General features: G+C 43.5%; 1 protein-coding gene across 1 annotated transcript in view; it reads right to left on the bottom strand.

Moving 5' to 3' along the window:
• WDR7 (WD repeat domain 7) overlaps positions 1 to 25,199 on the bottom strand; it is a 291,161-nt gene that overhangs the window by 62,836 nt on the left and 203,126 nt on the right. The window contains 4 exon segments of the mRNA XM_028524165.2: positions 10,289 to 10,371; positions 10,892 to 11,041; positions 13,230 to 13,347; positions 23,568 to 23,754. Coding sequence (XP_028379966.1) covers positions 10,289 to 10,371; positions 10,892 to 11,041; positions 13,230 to 13,347; positions 23,568 to 23,754 — 538 coding nt within the window.

Here is a 25,199-nt window from a genome sequence, read left to right on the forward strand (position 1 = left end):
CTGGCACACAAGAAGCACATACTATGGCAAGTTCACGCAAACTCTGGCAGCTATCATCCTAATGGCACCACCACCACCAAAATCGTTTGCACCTCCGAAAATATAAATAAAAGGAATAAATAAAATGTATTGTCTATTACACTGGCTAGTTAATTGGCTATTTCCCTAGGGCAAATAAATGGTAACTAATAACCTGCTAATAAATAAAGAAAATAATGCCCCCAAATATTTTAAACTTGCTTATTTCTCAAATACTTGTGATTGGTGGATGGATCCTGATAGCAAATACAAATTATTCTAGTTTCAGCTTAAAGCTGTCGATGTACAAAATATGGATTTTGGTTTGAAACTCTTTGCTATATCATTTCAATCAGTCTAAACAGTAAATATTCTTTCTGTTATACAGTGAAATGAAATACCCCTGGAAGCTTTGGAGTTTTATTTTTTGAATGTGAAGAACTTTAATATTGAAAGAGATCTATCTCTGGGGAGTTTTTAGAGGTGTTTCTACTGAAGGAGTACAAGAGTAACATCTGAAATTATTTGTTATAAAAAGTATACTGTAAAACGGTAACTAATTTGAGAATTTTACTGGAAGTTAGGACCAGAGCTGTTTTACATCCATTATTGTTATCGCCATCTAGGATAAGAACAAACCACAGGTTGGGAGAGTTTTTTAAAAAATGAGCTCATGCACCGACTGGTCTAAAGCAGGCTGTGCTCATCTCCTTGCTGGATTTTAAGTGCCCATTTAGGGCGAACTGAGCTGATTCAGCTATTTTACTTGAAAAGCAGAATCAATCAGTCTGTCTACATAATAACAAAGTTTAAGAAAAGAAACTATCTCTGAAAATACTTTTCACTCTTCTGTCTAGATTTTTTCCATTTGTTCAAAAGTTTAAGTATTTACCTTGAATTTTTATAGCTTATTTATAGCTTTAATGTTTTCCCAATGACTACTTTTTTTTTTCATTTGAATTATTCTATTATGCAATTATTATTAAAGAAACACACACACCCATTGTAAAAGGGAAACACAGAGAATATAGAAATATAAGCAGCTAAGAAAGGAAAGATACCTTTACCAGTAATCCCTTCCGCTATGCCAGCAACCATGAGAAACTCTCTGGGATGTCCCCAGACTTTTTTCCTCTTCACACGTACACATGTACATGCCTGAGTATCCATCTTTGCATATAATATTTTTCTTCAAGAATTATTTTATTTTACATACTCTTCTCAGACTTCCCTAGTTTCTCTTTAAATTTCTCTCTTACTGGTATCTTTCCATGTTAGTAGAAAAGGATTGACCTCAGTCTTTTTAGTATCTGTACACAGGGGTGTCCAGTCCATGGCCCACGGGTCTCATGTGGCCAGGATGGCTGTGAATGCGACCCAATGCAAGACCATAAATTTACTTAAAACATTATGAGATGTTTTTATAATTCTGTGTTACAGTGTATTTAGTGTGTGACCCAAGACAACTCTTCTTCTTCCAGTGTGGCCCAGAGACGCCAAAAGGCTGGACACCGCTGCTACAGCATGCCATAGGTCTAGTATCTCCTAGTGTGACCAACTACTGGTAGCAATACTGGTGTTTAGAGGACACCAGCCAAAAACAGTGTCTTAATATAAACTACATTTTCTATGTAAAATCATACTAAGACGTTCCCAACAAAGATAAACTGAGAATTAATCAGTTAAATCTAGCAAAACCATAGAAAACATTTCAAATTTCAATGTAAATGCCACTAGTATTCAGTAGATGTCCCATTTTTCCACCAAAATTCACTGATTTCTCCATTTACAGTGCATTAGAAAAAGATATATCCTAAGTCCTTTAACTTAAGTTCCTCCTTACCACTACTACTACCACCCCCACTACTAGTACTACTACTGGATTGCTTATTTCTACTAAGAAGCCCAAGTTGGTGAGGCATTAAATGTATCACTCAGGTCTCTGCATAGATTGTTGGAGAATATCTTCATTCTTGGCAGCAAACTATGCAATGCAATACTATAATTTTTGCAAAATGATCACTAGTCCAGTAGTCAGAGTCACAGTTGCATTTAATATAGTATTTCATTCAATGACTGCCAATTTTGCATATGGAAATAGCTCGGATTTTGGAATCAGAAGAATTTGTCTCATCAAAAAAAAAACTACTCACTTCTTAGAATTCAGCTAACACATCACCAAGTCTCCTGTCCCCTCCTGTGCACGAACGCCAGCACCTTCTTTCTGTCACGCCCCTCACGTCACCTAGGACCCTCCTCAGTGTCCTGGACACCCTTTCATCACGGTGTCACCACATTTCTCTGCTTTATCAGTCTCTTGCTGCCAAGCCGACTTTGAGGCCCAAGAAAATGCTACAAAATCACACATGGGCAAAAGACCCACTTGAAGTGCAAGATACTCCAAAGGACTGAACATGACAGTGTGAAAAGTTCACTAAGATTGAAGATCCACCTTGCAACTAACCTTTAAAACATGACCACATGTTGAGTTTTGGTGAACTACCAAAGAGGATGAAAAATTATCTTAAAAAGCTATTGAAACATTCCTCCCTTTTCAGTTACATGTCTATGTGAGACCAGATTTCCACCATACAATTAAACTATAAAACAACATATGGAACAGATCAAAGACATATGCAGATATGGAAATCCACCTGTCTTCTATTAAGCCATATATTAAAGAAATCTGCAAAAATGTTCAACAATGCTGTTTTTCTCAGTGTTTTCTTTGTTTTGGCAGGTACTTATCCTTCATAAAAATGTTTTTATATCAAAGTGAATCGAGTTCACTATTATTTGAAATAAATCAATAAATATTTTAAGAATTTCTCAGTTTTAACTTCTAATATATTAAAAACCTCTAGATACCTTTATAAATTAAAAAAAAAACTCTTTAGGATCTTCCATTTTTAAAGGGTTCTGAGACCCAAACGTTTGAGAACCACAACACTATAGCCTGAAAAGCATTTGACAATCAAAATATTGTAACCAGAGGAAGAGATATGAGCAAAATAATAGGGGCCAAGATCAGGTTTCAATAGATTGAGAGGGCGCAGGAGGTGACAAAGTGGCCAGAGTGCAGACTCCTCCTCCTGCAGGAGGAGAAAGGAGAGACTTGAGAGTAGGCAGAAGAGATGCCAAGGGGGGGGGGTGTGGTGCTAATGAGGTAACAGAGCATACTTCCAGGCCCAGGAGGAAGCACCGCAGACAGGACAAAAGTGAGAGAAGGGTTCTCTAAAGGGCCAAGTCAGAAGGCGGTGACGGAGGACGGAATGAAGGAGGCAGCAAGGATGAAGCCTGCGCCTGGAACACAGCTGTCATCCTCCTGTCCTCTGAGGACACGGGACAGTTCTGTGTGCCCCCGACACCTGCCTGCCACTCACCGGGTGCACACTCACCCCTGCAGAACACAGAGCAGGGGGCAGACCTGTTCAGCAAAGCTGGGCTTCCCTGCCATTGGCTGTCAGCACAAAAATGCTCTAGATTTGTCTGTTTGTAAAATGAAGGACAGGAGTAGGTAAGGCATACCATGAGGCTCTGTTCAGATTCAAAATTCTACAGCTCATAGTTCTATAAAAATCATGCAGCCAGGTCACTGCGTAAATGAAATAACTGGTGCCATTTATTACGAAGAAATTAAGAACTGAACCCATGGAGCGGCGTGGCGGGTCTCATTACTCAGCCCCAGTTATCGAGTGCCTGTATCGAGTGTTCGTAGTTTCTAAACTCAAAATTGGGACACAGCCCAACAAAGGTTTTTCGTGGGTTTTTTTTTTGAATCTGTGGATTTATTTAACAAGTCTTTTTAAAAGGCATAAAAATTAAATTACTCTTAGTTATACATCAAATAAATGGCCTTAACTTAAAAGAATAAAAATGCATGAAATAAGGATCTACCTGGGAATTCTGGGGCATAGAGCCTTTGGCCAGACGAAACTCTCTACTAGTTGCTAGACGCACTGCAAAAGAAATGGATGGAAAACCCCTCTCTTTGGGTGATTTATAATCTGCATCACTGAGGTGTTGTGATTAAAAATGCATTTAGAGGCATATCTAACTTTTGCTGTGAAAAAAATCCTGAAATCTCTTTATCTCCAAATTTCCATCGCCTTAAATTTCATCTAAGAATCCCTAATCCTTTATTTGTTATATATTATTTCACTACTGGTCCACTGGAACATAATAAATAGCCTTAAAATTTAAAATTAGCCATGGCTGTTGTGGCTCAGTAGATTGAATGCTGGACTGCAAACCAAAGGGTTGACAGTTCAGTTCCTGGTCAGAGCACATGCCTGGGTTGCGGGCTGGGTCCCCAGTAGGGGGCGCTCAAGAGGCAACCACACATTGATGTTTCTCTCCCTCTCTTTCTCCCTTCCTTCCCCTAAAAATAAATAAATAAAATCTAAAAAAATGTTTTTAATTAAATTATAATCACATCAAATGTCCAGAGCTTTCCTTTCTAACTGAGCTTTGTTTGAGAACAGTAACTTACAAGATCTTAAATTTTGCCATTCTGAGATTAGTAAAGAGTATTTTTGCAAAATGAATGACAAACCCTTAGAGTGTTCATTGCAGAACAAGTGTATATCACACATGTGTGTTCTGTACTGCTTTTCTCTTAATTCAGCAACATCTGTGCATTTCTGCATTTTCACATCTTATGCTATGGCATCACCTACAGTAGTGTAACACGAGTCAGAATTTAAATGCTGACCAAAAGAGAAACACTTCTTCAAACTGAGTCAGGCATGTTGGCTGGTCTGCTATGAGGGACCTCACAAGGATGTTCAAGTTTACTAACACAATATCTAGTAGCTAAATTTTAACAATGAATTCTGAGGAAACTTCAGTGATGTTTACTTTCCCAAGACTTGAAAGAGGTTAATTCTTTCTTTTTTTTTTTTTTTAAAGATTTTATTTATTTATTTTTAGGGAGGGAAGGGAGGGAGAGAGAGAGAGACAGAGAGAGAGAGAGAGAGGGAGGGAGAGAGAGAGAGAAACATCAATGTGCGGTTGCTGGGGGTTATGGCCTGCAACCCAGAAATGTACCCTGGCTGGGAATCGAACCTGGGACACTTTGGTTCCCAGCCCACACTCAATCCACTGAGCTACGCCAGCCAGGGCTTAATTCTACTTTCTTAGTGTCGAGGGTATTTTTAACTGAGGCTGCTGCATTATTTAGAGCCCCGGCAATTAAATGTAAATTACTCAGAACCCTCTGGACTTCGGCCTCCGAGAATAATATATGGACAGTGCTGGGTGGTGCCTTTTTTGAAGATCATCTAAGAGACGCACAGAGGCAAAGCAAAGTCCAATGATATGGGAGAAAATCTAAGGAATTCATTTCCTAAATGTTACCTTATTGCGCTTCTTACTCTGCTTATTGATAAACATAAACTTAATTCACTGTTACAAAAGTCTTATAGCTAATGTATTGTGTTCTAAAAAGAATGCAGTTTAATTCCTATATAATAATATAGCTTTATTTGGTACAGTGATGACAATCTGGCAGAACTATTTTTGTACAGCCGTGTTTTCAAGGATGATGGTGCTGCATTCTCTCAAGGGTACTGAAATCTAAGTAATTTCCTCGCATAGATGCCACTATATTATTAATAATAGCCCTAGAACTAAAATATGAATTATTAGGAAATACTTAAATCTATGACTATAGAGTGCATACAGCAGTTACAATTATGGTTTTTACATCTCTTACTAACTATATTATAGAAAATATCTATAGATACATAAACTACTGCAGGAAGATCTGGGATATTTTAGTTAATACAAAGAGCCTTTTTTTTATTTTTAGGAAATAATCATAATTTGTGTTACGTGAATAATGATTATTTTTGTTTCCATGGCTTATGAAATAAAATGTAAACTCGGTGTATATTTCACATAAACATATATATGGACATACACATATAAACACACCCATACTGTGTACAAGGCATGGGGACACTTACAGAGTGTCACAGAGCAGAAAGAAAAGGAAGGTGGGCCTGAGGTTCGAAGATGAGGAAAAGAGAACTCGGAGTGTACACTCTAATTTGTGAAAATTAGGCAGGAAATCTGGCTTTGAGCTGCCTGATGGCCAAGACAAAATAATTTAATAATACCGGTCACGTGGAAAACAGGACCAAGTACACATGCAAGTTCCTTAGACAAAACAAACGAAAGGATGCCTGTCATTGTGAGTGAAAAGAAACGTTGTCACTGTGTCTTCACAGAAGGGCCCCTAAGCAGAGTGCGACAGCAGCGGGACCCCACGGCAAACGCGCTGGCCACCTCCTGGGACTCTGTCTGGGGGGGCTCTGCACCCTGCAGGCCGGCGTCTAGAGGAAGAGGAGCCTGGGGAGGGCAACGCCGAAGGGGCCAGAAATGTGGTCTGAACGTGCGGCCCTCTGGCAGGGGAGCGTAATTGAGGGACATAAACTAGAACATGAAGTGGAATAAATGGACCATGTGCCCACGTCACTGGCTTCTAAGTGTTCCGTTTCTTCCCACTGAGCTTTAGGTAAAAGCCGATCCACGGACAGTCTGCAGTTACAGTCTCCCGCAGGCGGTCTGTGACGCTGTCCCAGGGCAAGTCTTTAAAAACTAATGGTGCGTCCCTGGAGAGCAGGAGCAGGAGTACTTTTGGTGCTTTTGGGGGGTTATTCACTACATAAATAAACAAGCATTCGAGGATCTAAGGTTTTTTAGAATAGAACATGGTCACAAAGAATAGGGACTTGAGTTTTGTTTCTCTTGATTTTGGATTATTACAGTACTGGCTTTCCAGAGTCACCCGGGGAACCTGTTAAATGCAGCTTCCCAGGCGCCATTACACACTGATGCAGTGGCTCTCAGGTGGAGCCTGGAAGTCAGGTAATTCTGCTGGAGACAGTCCAGGAACTATACTTAGAGACCATTACTCTCCAGAGGGAGCGAGCTCCCAGTACTCGCTTTTAAACTTCACCTTCTTAACTGTGTCCTCAGTTCTCTTGCTGAACATTTAGATCTATGAGCTCCTTCCCGACACACTGACAGTTGCAAAGTCTCTGAACTGCGTGGCCTGTTCTGGGCCTGCTTGCTGGGGGCTCTCAGCATCTTGTTGATTGCGGTTTCACAGGTATGTTTCTCCTGAACAGCCAGCTCTTCCGTTTCCGGCACAGGGGCAACGTGATTTAGATATTGCTGCTCTGCCCCGCTCTGCACCCTGGCTGCCGAGAAGTTTAGAGAAATCTATGGCTCGCCTTTGGCAAGTACCTAGAATTTCTAAACTCACCTTGGCCTTGTCTTTCTTTCCTACTCTTACTTCCCTTGCCTCAATTCCCTCACTGTTTTTACATTTTATATTTATTTTCAAAGCTGCTTCAGATTTTCTATGGAACAAGGCCAGTGTGTGGTGTGTGTCTGTGTGTGTGTGTGTGTGTATAGAGGTGGGGAGAAGAAATTTACAGTTGTTCGTATGGAGAATAATATAATAATTAATAAATAATACTAAAATACACTCTGTGTTTCATGTACTCACAACTGTAAACCTACTTTTGCCAAACCTGTGTGTGTAAGTGGATAAATTAATTAATACCAGTTAGAAATTAGATGGCAAAAGCAATGAACTATGAATAAGAAGGTTTGGGGTTTTTCCTTGAAGCTGCAACTTTATTGTCATTTAACTAATACATATCACAATCTAATTCTCCCAAATTTTGATTTATATAATGCTTTCTTAAAGATTTTTTTGAGGATTAATGGGTTTGAAAGCACTTGATTAATTTGTAAAGTGTTACATAAATTTTAAAAAAATGATTACATTATTTCATTAGCTGTGTATTGCTATCACCTCATACTTTAATATGAATCGGCAAGTGAGTTTTGGTCAATGATGAGAAAAAATATCTATCAAATTTTATGGGCATGTGTTCTAACCCATTTCTGTTTTTAGGTAGAAGATATTACAAAAAGTTTTAACAATTGACAGAAAAGTGATTATGTGAACAAAATTGCAAATGTGAACAGAAAATGCAAACTTTTTGTATCAATCCTTCTTTTGACGAATTGACAATTCACAGTTTAACCGTTCAGCACTCCACTTATTGCCCAACCCTGTCCCTGGCATGTAATTCTGCTCCAGCACATGCCTGGAATTATTTATCTTTTTTTAAAGATTTTATTTATTTATTTCCAAAGAGGAAAGGGGGGGAAAAAGAGAGAGAGAGAAACATCAATGTGAAGTTGCTGGGGGCCATGGCCTGCAACCCAGGCATGTGCCCTGACTGGGAATCGAACCTGCGATGCTTTGGTTCGCAGCCCGAATTATTTATCTTTATAACTGCCGACCATATTAGACTCTGTGCTTCTTCAGGACATCATCTCCTTTACTATTGTATCTGCAGGGCCTAGCTACTACTTGATGCACAGTAGGTGTTCAATAAATGCTATTAAATGAGTAAACAAACACGAAAGAACAATTGCTTTCTGTCCATCAGGAAAAGGACTGGCAGACTGGTATTGCGCATTCAGTTTAGACGCCTACTTCCTTAGCACTGAAGCAGGGTCCTAACTGTCCAGCGACTCAACGCTCGGAAACGAAAGTGGACATGCAGCAAACCAAGGCGACTTGAGGGTCCGAGGATGCTGCCCAGGGAGAAGGCGGTCTTCCAGCAAAGGGGAAAGACGGCCCTTTCAACACGAGCAGCTTCCGCACCTGGACTGCAGGGGGCGTGTTCACATACCAGTGACCGGGGCGAGAAGGAATGCTTTGGCAACGTTCAGTGAGGTGAGTCCTAATAAGAGCGCTTCCTCATCCCCACTCAGCGACAGACAAAGGCCCATTCTCACCCAGAGACTTCCTTAGAGAGCAAGTGGCTGGGAATGTAACCACTACATGAATTCTTAATGTCAATGATCTGCATGAACACTTTGATAAATACAATTTTTAACAAAAAGAACATAAACCAGAATGAATGGGGCGTGACCCTCAAAGATTACAGTATTCTAACATGCCTGATCCATAGCACATGAAAACGTGCATCTGTGCACATGGATGACACAGCAGAGGCTTTTTCTTACACGTCTTCGTGTTTTAAACGTGTTTTAACTTCTGGGCGGCGTAAAGCAGAAAGAGGCTAAACCATAAAACCTATCGTAAGTATACAAATACGTGGAAGGCTCGCAGAGTGGAATGAATTCAGCAAGTGCTTGCCGGAACGCTCAGGAACACAGAAGACGGGAGCATGCGCAGTGTAACGCCGCCGCCGCTCTCGGGAAACTTACCGTCTCGTACAGAGCTTTTCACTACGAGGTACTCACAGAACTGGGCGAAAATAAGCAAGGGTATCACCGAACTTGTCGTGAAAAGAAAAATGTTATGTAACTACGACCAACTGATTTTTCTTTTTTACCAAAACAATTATCTTCAACAGATTTAAACACTATTTTTACTGACCACGTGCAGGTTGAAAAATTTTAACAAAATGTACCTCAAGCTATAAACATTTTGAGAACCAAAACTACTCTAAAAAGGAAAATAAACATGTTACTTCATTTTGAAATTTGAACAATTTTTTCATTTCAAAACAATTATATGCTATACAGACATAAAAATCTTATTGTTAATATATGCAACATTGTAAAAGTTTTAACTGCTCTTGGCTTTCTTGCTTTGTCATAGGCAAGACACCTACAATATGCAGATGCTGGTCTTTATGTTATAAATAAAATTTACTGCCCTGGCAGGTGTGGCTCGGTGGACTAAGCGCCAGCCTGCGAACCAGGGGTTTGATTCCCAGTCAGGGCACGTGCCTGGGTTGCAGGCCAGGTCCCCGGCAGGGGCTCATGAGAGGCAACCACACATTGGTGTATCTGTCCCTCTCTCTCCCTTCCCCTCTGTCTAAAATAAATAAACACACTTAAAAAAATAAAAAATAAAATTTACTAACAAAAATGTGGCATGCAGATTTCTGTCGACTGGAAATTATAGTTTCTCTTTTAAGTCAGAAGCTTCTTACTCTCCTTTTTGTGATATAAATGTGAAATTGAGTAACAGACATAAGAATACAGACATACTCAATGGATGTTATTTCTTACTCATTTTTTAAGTTTTCAGAAACCCCTTTACGTTGTGTTTTGATTATAGGCTGCCTAAATTGGTTTAGAAAATAAGCAGATATAAATTAACAGCTTGATTTTGAACTGATCAAGACTACGAACTGCAGAATTTAAAACCAATGATCTGTTCCTGAAAAGTCCCCACTTCGCACGCTGCCGCGGGCGCCCGTACCTGCAGATGGCCGGGAAACACTCCTGGAGGCCCTTCTTCTTGACCAGAGAGCCTTCCAGACAGTACATGATGATGTCCATGACCTGCGGGGGAAGGTGCGAGTCTAAAATTAACTTCAGATAGTCCATTTTCCAGAATTCAATGATTAACTGAGGGCCTCACTTGCCCATGGAAATTCTAGACAGCTGACTCTTAATATTTACTTTAACACTACAGTATATTCTTTTATCTGTGAAAGACATTTCTAGGACAGTGCAATAAAATAAAAAGACTACTTGTTTCCTTTAAAAGCTTTTCATATTTATGTCCAGGGTAGCAACGTTTATTTAAGCACACTGTACGTTTCACTTTATCTATAGTGAGAAAGATGTCCAAGAGAACGTGACCTTTAAAAATCGCTCTAATGCAGCCCAATTAATTCCATGTGAATGATAAATGGACGCGGCAATCGTTCCGATTTTTGAGGACATTTAATATGGGCTCCAGAAATGGTACAGAAGTTAATTCAATTCAGTTATCTCCTTTGTTGCAGAGATTTATCTATGACTGCGCTGGAACATTAGGCTGTGGCTACGTCCGTCGTTGAAGACAGGAAGTTCTCACCTCCACAAGAAGATCCACGACATCCGTGGGCATCTTCTCAATGAGAATCTCGATGACTCTCAGAATCTCCCCCTTGGCCCGTGCGAGCGTCGTCGTGTGCATGTTCTGCTGCGACTGGGTGTTGGCCGCCAGAGCGGTGTGTCTGTGGACCTACGAAAACATTGCACGCTGCAGATGCGGCTGACGCCTGGTCCGGTTTTACATCCCCAGCCATTGGTCTAGTTTTCACTTATTACCACAGAAAAATAAAAGAATCAACAGGCACAAATCTCCTGAGATGAGGCAGGAAAGACTTTTGATTGCAAAAGAAGGTATTTAGTACAATATAAATCCAGGCAAGTCTTGTTTAATTAAATTTTATAAGTCCCTGGGCATGGGAGACTTGAACACCACATCACCATGACATTCCTTTAACAAGGACAGGCTGAAGGTCGGTGAAGTCAGTGTGTCTGGCACTCAGGTGGGGAGCAGCTAAGAGACTCAGCAAATACAAGAGATGACCCTGCTTTCACGTAATAATGGTGAATGATGTTTACGTGGCACTTTGTCTCTGGCAGCATTGCATTCTAGGTGCTTTATAATCCCGTTGGGAAATTCAAATAAACGCGCCTCCAAAACCAGTAAGCATTGTAAACAAGGCAGATTTAGTGTGGATGCCCCCTACCCCCAATCCGGGTTGTCCACCTCCCATGGTTCACTGGAGAAAGAGCATGTGTGGGCCCTGGACTAGCCAGGGGGCGCGGGCGTGGGGTTAGGGAGGCCTCCTTCAGTATCTTACTCAAAACTCTAAGTGAAGTGGAAACTTGTGTTTAAAAGGTAGTAAATGTGAATTATTTACATTAAAATATTTAAAAATTACCTTTCTAACCAAATGCTGGAGTAGAATACATCCAAAGCATAGCCATTCTAACAGTTCACTTAAAAATACTCATATATGTAAATGGTGCAAATTAAGTTAAAAAACACAAGGAGATACAAATGCTTGTTTACTTTCTTTAAAGAGGCAGTTTAATGCCTGGCATTGATAGGGCCTGTGTATGTGGTCAGAGTGCTGTGAGGCCTGCTCAGCACACTCAGCATTACTGTCTGTGCATATTCCACTGATGGGAAAAACTGGCAAAAAAAAATTCCATGGCTAATAAGTCTGTTCGTTTATATGTACATACACTTTATATAAATATATAATATCTATAAAATATATAAACACACATATACATGTATGTATGCTTTAAATACAGTGGAACCTCACTTTAAGAGTGTGCACTACCAGAAAAACACACACCTTTAGGTCTACAGATTTATTTTTGCTATGAGTACAAGGTCTCACGGCCTCATATAAACCTGTACCATCTGCTGTCGGGCCCTTCCTCCCCCGCTTCTAGCTGCCTTCGAGTCACGAATATTTGCCGGATGCCTATCAAGGATGGCCCCGGGCCAGACACGGGCCCAGCAGGGTTCAGGTTATCAAGGCAGACTCAGAGGCATTTATTTAGTATTTTAAAAATTCATCACAGGTAACAGAAAAACAAGTCAGACCGAGCCCATACCCCACAGACACCAAGTGTGTACGATATTCGGGCTGAAATGGAACAAACCTTTAAAAACACTGAGGCGCTTACCACCCCTTCCTGCATCTCCCACTAGTAAGACCTGCAGGGAAGATCTATAATTGGTGCACTGCTCTCTACTCGGTTTTCAGTTAGGTGCGGGCAATTAGTCAGAACACTAGGAAAGTGGGAATCAATTGGCATTCAAGGCTTTAGTTGTGACATGTAACAGCAAACACAATTAGCAAGTTTATGACTTTCACATTTTTGTTTACAGTTGGAGAGCCAGTGTTAAATAAGAAGTTTGGTTTTGATGACAGGTGGACACATTTGTAGACCGTAAAGACCTTTAATATATGGGGCGGGGGGGGGGGGCGGGGCAAAAGTAGGTTTACAGTTGTTCATACGAAAAAGAATACAATAGTTAATAAATAACAATACAAGACTAAACTCCGTGTCTCGAGTACTCACAACTGTAAACCTACCTTAGCCCCAACTTGTATTTTAATTTGCATAAACTCGCTATGTCAGATTGAAACATGATTGCCGAGTATTTGCAAGTGAATCAACTGCTAGAATAGAAATGACTAGAAAAGCAGCAAGTACTGACGGCGCTGCTGTTGAGTGCAGAGTGTGTGCACAGGTACGACGTGTTTGTTTCAGTACACGATTACTACTGGCACTGCCGGAGAGCAGACTGGAAGGCTTATTTGTGGATGCAGGCCCTGGGCTCACAGTATCAACCAATCCCTCCAAAGAAGAAGCTGGAAAAGCCCCGGAGCTGCGCTCACCTCCTTGGCAATGGTGGTGATGAAGGCGGGTGGTCTGGCCGTGGCGATGAGGGAGAGGGCATGCCTGGCTGAGCGGGCGGAGTCAGCTGCTGGGCTCAGAGGCAGCCCCATTGTGATGCTAAACAGGGATCAGAAGAAAGGAAAAAAAGAAAAGGAGCATTAGAAATATAGACTGAAAAGATTAGACACAGCTTATAATGTCAGTTCAAGGTCAATGGGAGCACTCAAACAGTTAGAATATAATGGACTTGCAACAATGAGCAGTGATTAGGAGTCAGAGTGTTCTGGCATCAAATACAAAATCGAATAATTAACCGTGAAGATTGAAAACAGTATGTGCATCTGTCCGAAGTGTTACAAACGCCTTGTTAACAAATTATCAAGAACTAGTACTGAATACATATCACCAAGCTCAGAGTGAGGCAAGAACAAATATTTTGCTGGGCATTCTCCATTTCTTTCCTAAAAAAAGTTAAAGGTAATTTGCTTATAACGCTTCATAACCAGGCTATATTTAAGGCCACGTGTCTAAAAGGGAGCAAAATTCACTCCTGTCCGTGAAATTACTGCAAGAACCGAGAATGACAAAATTATTTTTAGCTTGCACACTATTTTTAAAGTACCCCTAGTACTGCTAGTTTAGTCCCACACTTAATACTTAGAACCAACCCACTAACCAGTATGCCCTGCTGATAGTTACTTACTATTAATGAAAAAATTATAGCAACTGATAGGCAGCCTGGCATTGTCCAGGCTGCACACAAGAACAGGTGCGTGGTAACACAAATCTCCCCAAACTGTGAGGGTGTCTTAATAGGATAGTGATGTCATTGATACTCCTTTGCCATCCCTAAAACATACAAATGACATTTTTTCTGTTTCTAAGTTTCCTTTATACAGACTACTATGAAAAGTATTTACTTATAATTAAAGTGCACCATGTCATCTACATTATCAACTGCATATACGGTGTATTTTGTTATTAAGAGACCCAGTTGTAGTTTCTCCCTCTAGTTAAATAACTTTTATATTCAAGTAGCCATATGAAGTCACAAGAAGAGCTGTCCTGTTCTAATTAAATAAGTCTGCGTGCTTCGCATGTCAACTGGATTACATTTACTAAAAATTCTCAAAACGTTTACCAGTATTTCTATGCTTTATCTAAGAATCACTGTTTTCAGTTTGCGTTGAAAATAAAGATACATTAGGTAGGCATTCTCATCATTGTTAAAAGGAAGTAAAGTGATTATAGAAAATTCTGCTCATCATTTCTTTGTGGCTGTTACGCTGCTTAAATCTTTGAGGATAACACGGTCAAAGCAGGAACTCTCTCGCAGAGAGAGGGATGGTGAGCCTTCCTTTGATGTTCGCCACTGAGAGGGGAGATGAGAGCCCGGAGGACAAACACACGCCCTGAACACCAAACAGAAGGCAGGCCGCTGGAGGGGCGCCACCCCCGTGGCAGAGCCCCATGCCAGGGGTCCCAGCGGGGGCTGGGAGGAGTTGCTCCCCGGGAAAGCACGGAGAGGCAGCTCAGTGAGCTGCTTTCCTGGATTAAACTTTAATATTGAAGATTTGGTAAGAGAAATGTTTATTCTGTGAGTAGTGCTGCGGCTAGATTGCTTAATAATTACAAAGTGTAGATCATATTTTCAGTCAGGTTTTAAGACAATCAAATGCTCATTAAACTTTTCAGAAGCTCTACGATGTTCCCTTTTTTCATCAATGCGAACGAAGAGGTGTGGATGATACTGGCAGGCTAAAACAAACAAAAACTCTATGCTAATTGAAGAATTCTGAACAAACCTAAATCAAATTTTGTAAGATCAATAAAAATCACCGAATAGTGGAGTTGGAAAAGATCTCTTAGCAGCATCCCTGCCAAGCAGTGAGAGGAGGAAAGCGTCAGGGTGGTCAGTGACGCAGGCTGTGGGAGAATTCACAAAGGGCAGGAAGTGCAGAGGGTAAAGGGTTTATTTTTACTTTCCCAAGGGAGGGACAGGGCTGGGCTGGAGACGTGTGCCAGCCCCAGCCCCAGCCCAGCCCTGAGGGGTCGGGGCTATGAGTTCTCACTGGGTGATGGGGCGGCTGCAGAGCAGGGTGTTTCAGTTGGGCTGCAACTTGTTTCGATGTCATCTTCGGGTGCGGGGTCCGGTGGTCATTGCGGTCTGGTATGTCCTATTTCACGGGCACCTTCAGGGTGCTTCCAGTAATCTTCTAGTCCTGAGGATAGCGGCTCATAAAACAATTCGAGTCAGTTGGGCTTGGGGGTCTGGCTAGCTCCGGGAAGGAAGGCCTGAGAAAGTGGTTTTGTCCTATTAGAAAGGAGACTGTGTCCTGGGAGGCCTCTCCCACACCTGGAAGGAGGACACAGAGGAACAAAACTGGGCATGGGCCCAAGGACTAGGTTTGAAGTCAGATGCTGGTGCCGTTCTTGCATGTTGCGTTGTATCTGCCCCTGAACATCCTTACAAGGCAAGTGGCATCAGCACGTCACAGAGAAACCAGGCCCAGACACATTCTGCGAGGAGCTGGCCTTTGAAGAGATGTGGGGGAGGGGCTCGACGGTATCATAGTTCACTGAATTCACGAAGTGGTAACATAAACGAACTCAGCGGCTCTGGCTGAATGGGCGGATTGTATCCCTGAAAGCAGTTTCTAGTAGTGCACTGTATGACGCGTACTTCGGCTCTGTTGTATGCGGTATCGAGAGCGGTTTGGACAAAGATGCGGGGTGCGAGGTTATCACCTGGTGTGGATATGAGGTTGTCACAGGGAGCAGCTGCGGTCAAGTTTGGTGGCGGGTGGTGGGGTCTAGAAGCCATAGACGAATGGGGAAGGAAGCTCACCCAAGACAGACAACTGTAAGTGCTGCCCAGTGACTTCGGCGGAAGCTGCAACAGCCAACATGTTGTAGAGGCATCGATGTGTGCCTTCGAGTGCCTCTCGCCAGCAGTGCCCGGCAGCCCGGGCGCAGGACTGCACGCAGTGGACAGCTCCGCTGTTCTGGGGTCGGGCTCTGCAGGGGCCTTTAGAGCAGGCACCGCGTGAAAGTGGGAGAATTGTGAGAGTGACAACAGAAGGGAGGTGCCAAGGCTCAGGGGAAGGAAAGAACCCTCGTCTCTCTCCTCTGCGGTCTGTTCAATGTGCCACTACCGGGGCACTCTTCCGAAAGCACCGGCTGGATCTCACAGTTAGTTAACCTGCTGACAAACTTCCAGTGGCCCCCTAGTGCTTCTGAGACAAATCTGAAACTCCCTGGTGTGAGACTCTGGCCACCCTGTTTAGTTCCACTAATTTATAACTCAGTCTTTTCACCACTGACGCTCCCGAGGCAGGCTAATTTCAAAGTTGGTCCCTAAAATTCTGTTCCTGTTTCTATTGCAGTATTTTGCCAATGCCTCTCGCCTACCCTTTTTCCTCCCTTAGTTCAGTTCTGTGGAAGCCCACACGGTATTCCGCAATTGCTATAGCACTCGATTACCTCCTATCGAAACAAAACAACCATCACCGATACCCCTGTATTCTGGGCCCTCAGCCTTGACTCCCATCTGCCAGGCCGTACGAATGGATTTTGTGTTGTAAACTCCGTACAGACCGGGGCCACACCTTCTAATCCTGCTTCCCCCCAAAGTGCCTACGACAGCCCTCAGACCAAGCGGTGGCTCAATAGTTGAGCACTAAATGAAGTTACCTGGCAAGTTCAGCAGGAAAAAGAGAATCACTTAAGCCAGTTATTTGACTGAATTGGCCAGCCAGTGATGTCAAAGCCATTGATCCGGCTGCCCCAACGGACACAGTCTAATTCCGCACGTGGGGATCTTCAAAGTCAAGGGGACACTGTGTGGGGGGCTCTAAATGAAGAAGGATCGTGTCGCCGGAGGTCTGGAATTAAAGGAGCGTCTGCCCGATTCCGGAATCTGCGTGTGCGCACCGAGCTCACTCTTTCCATCGGATTCTGCTGATCTGGCTGCTGTGTGTATCGTTCATCGTGCGGGTTTTTATAGGCTGGGCCGGTGGTTTCGGTCTTTATTCTAAGAGAATACGATATGAGACGCTCCCTGTTTTACTCGGCATTGCGGAACCCACATCCAACATGAAGTACTGGAGATGACAGATATGAGAAATAAAAACACAAATAGAAAAGTGGCCCACTTGGGCTGAGCTCATCCCTTACATGACTGCTCATTAATCCTGTTCTATCCTCATTCCACTGCGGTAGAAGCATTTAAAAGCTGCATGTAAGACCACTTCAGTTCAATGTCACGGTCTGTGATGGTCAGCCTTCCCCATCTGTCAGGTGAAGGACTACTGTAAGGGAATATTCGGGAGGAGAAACACTTCACCTCTCATTGGACAGCCCGCCCGTCGTGGCCAACAGTGGTAAGGACTAAACGCTTGTGTCCCCCTTAAATGTCATGTTGTGGAGCCCTAACCTCCATGGTGACGGTGTTTGGAGATGGGCCTTTGGGAGGTGACTGGGGGTAAAGGAGGCCGTGGGGGTGGGGCCCCCATGATGGGGTTAGTGGCCTGTAAGAGACACCAGAGGGCTTGCTGGGTGTCTCTCTCCCCAGTCACGAGCCCAAAACACTCCTGTGAGGACACAGCCACGTGGCAGCCACCCAGAGGCCAAGAGAAGGGGCCTCAGGATGAATCCTGCCTGGCTAGCACCTTGACCTTAGACTTCCAAGCTGCAGGAACCGTGAGAAATACATTTCTTTTGCTTAAAGTCGTCAAGTCTGTGGTGTTTTGTTATGGCAGCCCGAGCTGACTGGAACCAGCAGTAAGGGGGCGCGGAAAACACTCCCCATTGAAAACAGACACTGAAATTACTCCGAAAATGCATTCTTAATTACACAACATCTGGGGGTGCCTGCTTACCGCTTCCTGGTGAGACAGGTGTGTTAACAGTGGTCTCTAATGTAATAAGGAATATTCGATTCCGATTCATATTGGACCTTAATTTGACCATCCATAGGTGACTTTAACTCCCTAAACTCAAAGCCGGCAATCCCTCCAACAAGTGCTTGTCTTTCACACCTGTGTCCTCTCCGCTGTGTTCCTTCGCAATGAATGAAACCACGCCACCATGATCGAGTCCAGCGGTTATACATTTTCTATTAAAAATAAATGCCACAGGACTAGGATGGATAGTTTAAACATAGAATTTTCAAGCCCCTTACTGTTTACACGGAGTGTTGCGTTCTCTCCTCCCAGGGGGCATTTGATAAAGAGTTCAAATGCCAACTCTCTTCCTCCGACTCTACGCAGTTCAGAGAGAATCCTTCTAACACGTGGTGCTTCTCTGCACCTTGTCAGAGGACGTGTAGCTTCCAGAGAGTACACGTTCCTCCCTTCACGCTTGGCAAACCGAGTACCCCGGAGGAGCAGTGGTCCGTGTAATCACCGAGGTCCGTCTGTCGGTCATGGTGGTGAGCGAGGAGGGACAGGCTGCCTTCAGCAGCCGGCGCTGCTCTGCACCCCTTGCAGCGTGGGGGGCCTGCAGCATGAGCTCGGAAAAGGGAATCAGAACCATGGACCACAGCACACAACCATGTGGGCCGAGGCTTCCAAAAGCTTTTTCCTGTTTCTTTTTGAAGTAGGATTTTTCTACGGTTCCTAACATTTTAACAATACGTACATAACCGTGCTGATCTAACAAATTTGTGGATTTGTAAAAAACATAGTACTACATTTTTCTATTTTTCCCTCAACTAGTTGAGGATGACTCAACCTCTGATTTCAAAGAAGTGCAGCCTCTTTTGAACTAAACAGTTCATCGTGCATGAGCTGCCCATAACAATTCATTTATTTAAAAAACTCCCTCGCATCTGATTCTGCCTGATGACCACCTGTCGGAGAAAGGGTGGCATTGCCGTATGGTATGGGCGCAGCAAACGGGAGGCGGGAGACCTAGGAGGTGGTCATGGCTCTTATGACACCACTGTGGCCTCACACAAGTTGTTTCATCTCTCTAAACTTTACTTTATCTAACAGCATACCGAGGGCACTGAGTGAGATGCTATGGAAGAAGACTGTGGCCTCTAAAATTCTACACGTTATTAAACGTTCGCTGCATGGAAATCACTCGACAGTTATGAGTAAGAATAAACACATGACACACAGCCAAAGCAGTCAAGAAGCCTGCCCTATATTTAAATAGGCGTTTCACTTCTAGGAGGCACAAAATTCTCGAGGAAAATGATTTCATTAAATTTATTTTAACAATCTGAAAGTACATCGAAAATTCTGCCTTGACCACTTCCACATTCTCTTACTAGGCTGCTTTAAATGTAGCGCCTGCTTGCTCTGTGGCTCTGTGAGTGTCAGGTTTCGAAGGCAAGGGTCAGGTGTGAGAAGCACAGCTTCTGCAGTCAGTGAGGCCTGGGCTCGAACATCATCGTTTTTATGGAGCACAGGGGATGAGAAACAAGATTGAGATTTTTTTCATCTGCAAAATGGGGAGGACAACGCCCATTTCCTGAGCCCCCCATGTTGAGATGGGAACACGTGGGTGGTGCGGCACAAAAGCTCACAGGGAGCGAGCATCAACAAGAGGACGGCGTCCCACAGCCCCGTTTCCCCGAGTATGAGTACGGCTAGGCGTGTGGCAGGGGCTAGGAGCAAGAAGAAAAACCCACCAGCACTCTTTATAAGTAAAAGGTAAAACCAATGTTCTCTCTGACCGAACTCTATTCCCAGGGCAAGGCAGGAAGGGCATCGCCTGGAGTTGAGATGGGAACACCCCACGGTTTAACTTCTGCGAGTAATTAATGGATAAATTCACTAAAAGCAACATGCATTGTACTTGCACTATCCGGCTTCTTTGGGGCACACCCGGCTGTCCCATCTCTGTCCGCGTGTCATTGTCCTTGCCCTCCCCTCCTCATCAGCATCCAGATGAAGGCGTCACGTGAAGCTCGCCCTGGCAGGCTTCCTGATTACCCACTGGCCGTCTCTCCTCTGCTCCGAACGGAACGCGCTCAGACCTTTGCCTCTGGGTCCCCCTTTGCATCCTGTTGTCTCTGGGCGGGTCCTACTTTCCTGTAAGACGCCAAGCGCCTCGGAGACAGGATCTTTGTTTTCTGCAACTTCACAACTACGTATGATACCTAACACAGTCCCTTCCATGCATTAGCTACTCAAAAAATGCTTGCGTACGTAATGAGCATAATTTAAAATTTGGCAAAATACCTGGTGAGGTTTTGGTTTCAAAGATGTAAAATTCTAAGTCATGTTTCCTCATGTTTCTAAAATAAAGGCATTATTAATTCTGGAAAATGCCCTATTAATTTTGAGCCGTACAGAGTTTCCATAGGAGACCCCCCCGCCACCCCCTCCGAGCCGTCTCTGCCGGAGGACGTTAATACGCAGGACGGGGAGGAGGGAAGGAACTCGGCTGTAACCGCCTTCTCCACACCGGGCAGCCGGCCTCTCCCTAAACCCCCGGCCCGTGTAAACACACGAGAATGGGAATGAAGAGGGGAACGCTCACAACCTGCGTGTTTTCTTTTTCAATAAACATGAACTGAAATTTCAAAAAGCATAAGCTTCTTCATAAAGCGAGCTTCACACCCCGGTCCAAAGCAGGCAGCTGGCGCTGGAGTCAGTGTGCACGTGGATCAGGGACACAGGGCGGCCCGGGAGGGCGCCGTGAACACGGGACACGCACGTGACCCCGCACACGCTGCAGCTCCCTCTCTCCCCAGGTCCTTCTGCAGCCTGTGCCCGGTGTGTCATGGGCAGAACGGGCCATTTTCAATCTAAATCTTGTTATAGATTAATAAGCAAACATTTTCTTGCTTATTATGCAATTTATCACGATGAAAATTACATTGGACTCCTCAAGGCTAAATGCTGATACATTCATTTATTCAGAGCAGTGTATAAAGAGTCATACTAATCTTCATGACAGAAAAGGATATAATAGCAAGGTGTAAATTACCTACTGAAAGACTACAGTATTTGTGTCCGCAGACATATTACATGTATTTAGATAAAACACATGTGCATGTGTGTTTGCGGACATAAGCTTCATGTAAACTTTTTATTTAAAAACAAAATGTTACACGTTAAAAAATAAAAACCCATCACTTCCCTTCCCAGGCAACAAAACAAGAGTGAATTCTGTTGAAACTGTGTTTAGATCAGATCTAAAAATAATCTAAGATATTAGGTCAAAATAAAATTTCAGACAACCAAAAATACTAACGGACACCAGGGACCCGTGCTCACAAGGCCAGCACCGGACACGTGGGAGGGGGTCCTGCAGCCGAGGGGAGGAAACACGTCCTGGGGCTTCGCAGGAAGGCCGGCTGCCCCCCACCTCACCCCCCGCTACTGCCACAAGCTCCTGGGCTTAGATTTCCTTCTAATCCTTAACGTCGGTCTAGAACCTTCCGACCTTCAGTATCCATAAAGTATCCTCGCTACCCCAAGTCAAACTGTTCATTCCAGCAATGGGCAGTTCCCGGTCTGTTGAACACCAGGACAATGACGATGGCATCAGCACCGCGCTACCACCATACAGGTAGTGTCCACTTAATCTCTTACCACGTGCTCATGCTCTTCCGAGCACTTTGTGAACACACTCATTTCCCAGCAGCCTGATGAGGCAGGTACTTGAATGAGCTCCACTTACAGACTGAACTGAGGTAGAGGGACAAGGTAACTTCCTGAAGGGCGTACACCCAGGGAGACACCAAGGCCAAGAATTCAGGAGCACGAAGGTATGAGGTGACAGGTGAGGACGGCTGCCTGTGTTTGAAATAAACACCCTTCTCCTGCAGTGGATCTTGGAATTTGGGGCAGGGAGTGTCCAGTCTGTAGACAAAGCCCAGCCTCCGAGTCTAGCCCTCACGTGTTTCTCTGGCCTCCATTTCTGAGCCTCCAGCAGCCGCCAGGAAGGCCACAGCACAAAGCACGCTGGAACAGAGAGAACTGCGGGCGAAGCGCTCTAGTGCTTCTGTTCAAGGTTAGTACTGCCAAGAATGAAATTCCATTCACTGAGAAAATCAAAGGGGCGATTGCATTTACATTAAAAGAGACATCAAGGGACAGTTCAAGAACTTCTACCTCTAGGAATGCATGCTCACAACCGGAAGGTAGGTGTTGGTGAGGATGTGGAGAAAACTGAACTCTTGTACACCGCTGCTAGGAATGTAATCTGGTGCGGCCACTGCAGAAAATAGTGGCTCCTCAATAATCAGCTAAACGTGGAACTACCGTGTGACTCCATTCCAGTTTTAGGTATTTACCCAAGAGAAATAAAAACAGGCATTCAAACAAATACCTGTGCATAAATGTTCACAGCAGCATTGTTCACAACAGGCGGACACAACCTAAATGCCCATCAACCGATAAACGGACAAACAAAATGCGATACACCCGTGAATGAACCTTGGAGAGATGCTAAGTGAAAGAAGCCAGACACGAAAGGCCACATGTTGCATGGTTCCACTGAAGTGAAATGCTCAGAACAGGCAAATCCGTAGACAGAAAACATCAGTGATTGCCAGGGACTGGTGTGTGTGTGTGTGTGGGGGGGGGGTTAGTGACTGCTTAATGGGCGTGGAGTTTCCACGTGCGGTGACTGCTTCCAGGAGCCTGACAGCAGGGGTGGCTGCAGAAGCTTGTGGACGCACTGGGTGGCACAGAATTATACACTTTAAGATGATGAGGGCTCTAAATTTCCTGTTATGTGTACTATACCACCAAAAAAAAATCCCCCCAAACCTCCTTTAGGAATCAGGAGGCTGAGCTCTCAAGCCAACACTGACCTCCCCCACCCCCAACTCCTAGCCACTGGTTACCACCCGTTTCTGCTTATTTCATCTGAGCAACGCCCTGAGCTCCCTTCCTGCTCCAACAGTCTCCTCATCGCTTCCCTGGGTCACTGTGGACTCCATGATGGTCTTCTACTGGGTGCAAGTAAAACCTCCATAGAGCTGACTTAAAAATTAAAATGCGTTCCAAGAAGTAATTCCCTAAACTATTTGCTCATGTATTCTATCAGTAATACATTGTGGGCAAATATATATATATTTATAAATAATTATTTATATATAGTTTTCCTTCTGATACATTTACCCTATTATTAGCTAATAATCACAATAAACAATTTTAAAACTGTTACTGGTTGATCACTGGCTCCATGCTAAATCCCAACACTGTTACAATTAGAGGAACACACTTCCCTTTCAATGTCCATATCCACAATTTCACATATTGATATATTTGCATCTTTTTTTCTATTAAAACACACAACTTATAAAGGGTAATCGATGACAAACAAAACAAAACGAGAACAAATCACATTGACTGGAACTGAGCACCTACTTGGCCAGCTGTTTCTCAGCATCGGCACAGAGCTCCAGCAGCCCCATGAGGACGGCCGACACGTCCATGTAGGGCTCCCACACCGTGAACCCGCGCCCAATCAGATCGGTCGCCGTTCTCCGGATGGTACTGTGCGGAGGCAGCTTGGGGCTCGGCGGCTGGAGCAGAAGAAACGTCAGCGCTTTGCCTACGGTCACAAAATAAAAGGCAAAGCAATAAAGTAAGTTTACTTTTGTTATATTTTTCTTTGAAGCATACTTTCAAAATATAAACGGCTTTGGATTTCTTTTTGCTTTTATTTTAACTAAAAAGGTTTTGAACAGTAAGGTTATAAAAGATCTCGAGTTTATAGTATGCCTGGCCACATACTTTAGAGGGGTAATTTATGTAGGTTACCACGTTCTGAAGTGTTTTAATTACATGAAAATTATATATTAAGTATGCACAATGAACTTCCAATGTTTCTTCCTACTTGATAGCTTCCAATGATGTGATGGGGTGTCTCTCACCTCCCTTCTGCATCTAACAGAGTTCATGTGTCCAGCGCATCCCACCAGTGACACATCTCATCCCAGACGATGTTCACCCACGGGAGTGAGGGATGGAGAGGGCAGAACGTGCAGCTTGAACAAGTGTCCCCTCCTAAGCACGCACGCCCCTCCACATTCCGGCATTCCGACCGAGTGTGATGGTGCCGGGTGTGCGCTAAATCCTCCCCGCAAGCTAAATTAAAAACCAGTTCAGTGTGGCGCTTAAAGGTGTTGAAGTGACCAAAACTTTAATGCACATGTACTGCTTTGTGTTGAAGATAATGCTGACAGTTTGAATACAAGCTCCTAGTGGGCATTAAGCAGCAAAAGCCCCATTTACTTCAAAAGGCGTTTGGACATTTAAGAAAGAAACACACAATTGTTTGATTGTGGATTGTGAAGAGCAAGCAGACTGCAATAAGGAGTGTTTTTCTGTTTGTTTGCTTGGTTTTTTGAGGGGAAGAGACAACGCAGTTTATAAATCACAGAACAGGCTAGCATACGGGATAGAGGGGCACAGGCTTCCGAGTTAGGATGGACGTTTCTGAAACAAAGGTTTTGTTCACTGCACACCCAGGACTGCGCCCACCTTCCAGGCAGGAAGAGGCAGAAGGATGGAGGGCAGAGGAACCTGTGCCAGGTGAGTCGCCCCCTTTCAAAGTCTGATGACATTTCATAGGCTGGAATTGACCATCCTTAACAGTACACACACATATAGTACTCCCCCTAGTTTCAGGGAAGAGTGGGAATGTAGTTTATTAGCTGAACACACATCTGTCTTCAACAAAACCGAAGTTCTGTTCACAGGGAAGGGGAGAACATTGCATAGGTAGCTAGAAATTTCTGCCACGTCTTTGCTGTTTACCTTAGAATGAAATTCTTATTATTAATATAGCAATTAGCATCCATGCATTTAACAAACAATAGTATATCATCTCTTGGAATTTATTCTCTTGTCTAAAGCTAATTTTACTCATTTATTATTATTTTATTTTATTGCCTTTTCATACATGCTAATTGAGTACATTCCCTGAGATATATTTTTAAAAATATTTTTATGCTTGTCATAGGCTTAGCACAATGCTTTATATTCAGTAAATAC

The sequence above is a fragment of the Phyllostomus discolor genome, chromosome 9 (assembly GCF_004126475.2).
Source record: "Phyllostomus discolor isolate MPI-MPIP mPhyDis1 chromosome 9, mPhyDis1.pri.v3, whole genome shotgun sequence".
NCBI classification, from domain to species: Eukaryota; Metazoa; Chordata; class Mammalia; order Chiroptera; family Phyllostomidae; genus Phyllostomus; species Phyllostomus discolor.